The 2404-nt window shown below is 55.5% G+C and overlaps 1 protein-coding gene across 1 annotated transcript; it reads left to right on the top strand.

Annotated features, from left to right (window-relative positions):
• Positions 1-315: 315 nt before the first annotated feature.
• On the top strand, positions 316-2037 carry LOC115235386. Its single transcript, XM_029807146.1, has one exon. The coding sequence runs from the start codon at positions 316-318 to the stop codon at positions 2035-2037; it is 1722 nt and encodes a 573-aa protein (XP_029663006.1).
• Positions 2038-2404: the final 367 nt, after the last annotated feature.

Raw genomic sequence — 2404 nt, 5'->3', positions numbered from 1 at the left:
CATAAAATCGATTTACTTTTCATCTGCGAAATTTTTTATTTTTTTATTAAGAGGGATTATTTTTACCTATGGATTGACTATGGTAAATTCCAATTCAATTACATTAAAACATGTTTAATTTGAAATCGTAGAAATCGTATTAATTTCGGATTGAGGTGGAGATATATCATCCAACATTAATCTCTCACGCTTAACGCCGCGAAACCGAAAACCGTCAAGGTCTCCGGAGACTCACCGAAGCCCGCGAAAACTCACTTCACTAGACACGAATCCAACGCGGCACAGTGCGCCTTGTGCAAGGTGCGACACGCGCTCATGGTGTGCGGGCAGTTCAAAGCGAAGCCCGTCAACGAACGTCGATCCTTCGTCGAAGCGCATCGACTGTGCTACAACTGCCTCGGCAGTCATCCGGTTGCGAGGTGTCAATCAACCAGGAAGTGCTGGTCTTGCAAGGGGCGGCATCATTCGATGTTTCACGATGCGTACGCGACTTCGAAGACTACCGACGCAACCGCACTCTCCGCAATCAAACCAAGCGACGACCGCAAAGCGATTCTTCTCGCGACCGCGCGCGTTCTCGTCGCTGACCGCTACGGAGAGCCTCATTCCGTTCGCGTCTTAATCGACCAGGGATCCGAGGTATCCATCATCACCGAATCGCTGGCGCAACGCCTACACCTCCCGCGAAATCACTCTTCAGTGACGATCTTCGAGATCGGCGGATCGTTGTCCGGTGCTTCGCGTGGAAAGGTAGCGCTCAAAGTCACGTCAAGAGTGACCGGAGAGACGTGCTCCGTTGTCGCCTTCGTGCTTCCGCGCCTCTCTTCGTATCGAAGTTCCACACCGCAAAAACGCAAAGGATGGCCTCATCTCCAGGGACTGCCGTTAGCCGACCCGGAATTCATGGCCACCGACCCCGTCGAGCTGCTTCTCGGAGCCGAGATCTGCTCGGCCATCTTCAAGGATGGAATCCGCAAGGGTGGACCGCAAGCTCCCATGGCACAGAACACCATCTTGGGATGGATTCTGTCGGGAGGATGCAGCGTTGCGACGTTGCATGGTCACCTTAACTCACTCCAGTGCACCGCAGACTACGACCTCACAACGATGGTCCGTCGCTTTTGGGAGCAAGAGGAAGTGCCGCTCGCTCCCACCGCTCTCGCACCCGAGGAAGAAAGGTGCAACAATTTCTTCGTGCAAACGCACACACGCACGAGTGATGGACGGTACGTCGTTCGGCTGCCGTTCGCCACTACCCCAGGGAACCTCGAAGAAACTCGCAAGCCAGCCGAGAGACTGCTGACCGCAATGGAGCGGAAAGGTAGCCGGGATTCTCGATTTGGCGACCTCTACCGCTCGTTCATGCTGCAGTATGAGCAACTGAAACACATGAGCGAAATTAATAAAGGGTCAACCGCAACTGACACCGACAACAGGATCTGTTACCTACCACTTCACGGAGTGCTGCGCGAATCAAGCATCACCACCAAACTTAGCGTTGTTTTCAATGGGTCGCAGCGCATCCGGTCAGGAGAATCGCTGAACTCGCAGCTCCTAGTGGGAGCTAACCTCCTTCCCGCACTCGCCGACGTCCTCCGCTGGCGGTGGCATCGCTATGCCATTGTGGCGGACATCGAGAAGATGTATCGCCAAATTCTCGTGCATCCCGACGATCGTGACTTCCAGCGCGTGCTATGGCGTCGCGACAACACGCGTGAGGTCCAGGAGTACCGCTTGAACACCGTAACATACGGCCTCGCGTGCGCGCCGTTCCTCGCGATTCGAACTCTGCGCCAGCTCGCCGACGACGAGGAATCTCGCTTTCCTCTCGGTGCCGCCGCTCTTCGACGTGACTGTTACGACGACGACATCGTATCGGGCGCCAACACGACGTCAGAGGCAGCAACGCTGCAGCACGAACTCCGCGGACTTTGCATGGCGGGCGGGTTTCCGTTGCGAAAATGGGCTTCCAACTACGAAGAGACCCTCACCGGAGTCCCGCAGGATCACCGGCTCCTCAAGACTCAGCATACCTGAGAAGATGAGCTCTATCCCACGCTGGGTCTCCGATGGCATGCGCGCAACGACCATTTCGCGTTCGCGATCCAACCCCGCACGACTACCGAATACACGAAGAGGCGAGTCCTCGCAGAGACAGCTCATCTCTTCGATCCGCTGGGCTGGCTCGCTCCAGTCATTATCCGCGCGAAGATCCTAATCAAATCCGCTTGGCTACAAGGACTGGATTGGGATGCTCCGCTTCCACCATCCAATGCCCAACAGTGGCAACTCCTCCTCGAGGAGCTTCCGCAACTCGAACAAATACGGGTTATATCGCGACTCCCGCTCGCCACCCCGCTTCACTCGATCACGCATTCCAGATCGAACGCGCTAATCAATCGAA

This window comes from Formica exsecta, unplaced genomic scaffold (assembly GCF_003651465.1).
Source record: "Formica exsecta isolate Colony F162 unplaced genomic scaffold, ASM365146v1 scaffold2194, whole genome shotgun sequence".
Taxonomy (NCBI): Eukaryota; Metazoa; Arthropoda; class Insecta; order Hymenoptera; family Formicidae; genus Formica; species Formica exsecta.
Note: the sequence above shows the minus strand (reverse complement) of the source record. Positions and strands in the feature narration are given on the sequence as shown.

What these genes read in the sequence shown, in the direction of transcription:
- LOC115235386 (XM_029807146.1), top strand. Translation starts at nt 316, where the DNA reads ATGGTGTGCGGGCAGTTCAAAGCGAAGCCCGTCAACGAACGTCGATCC.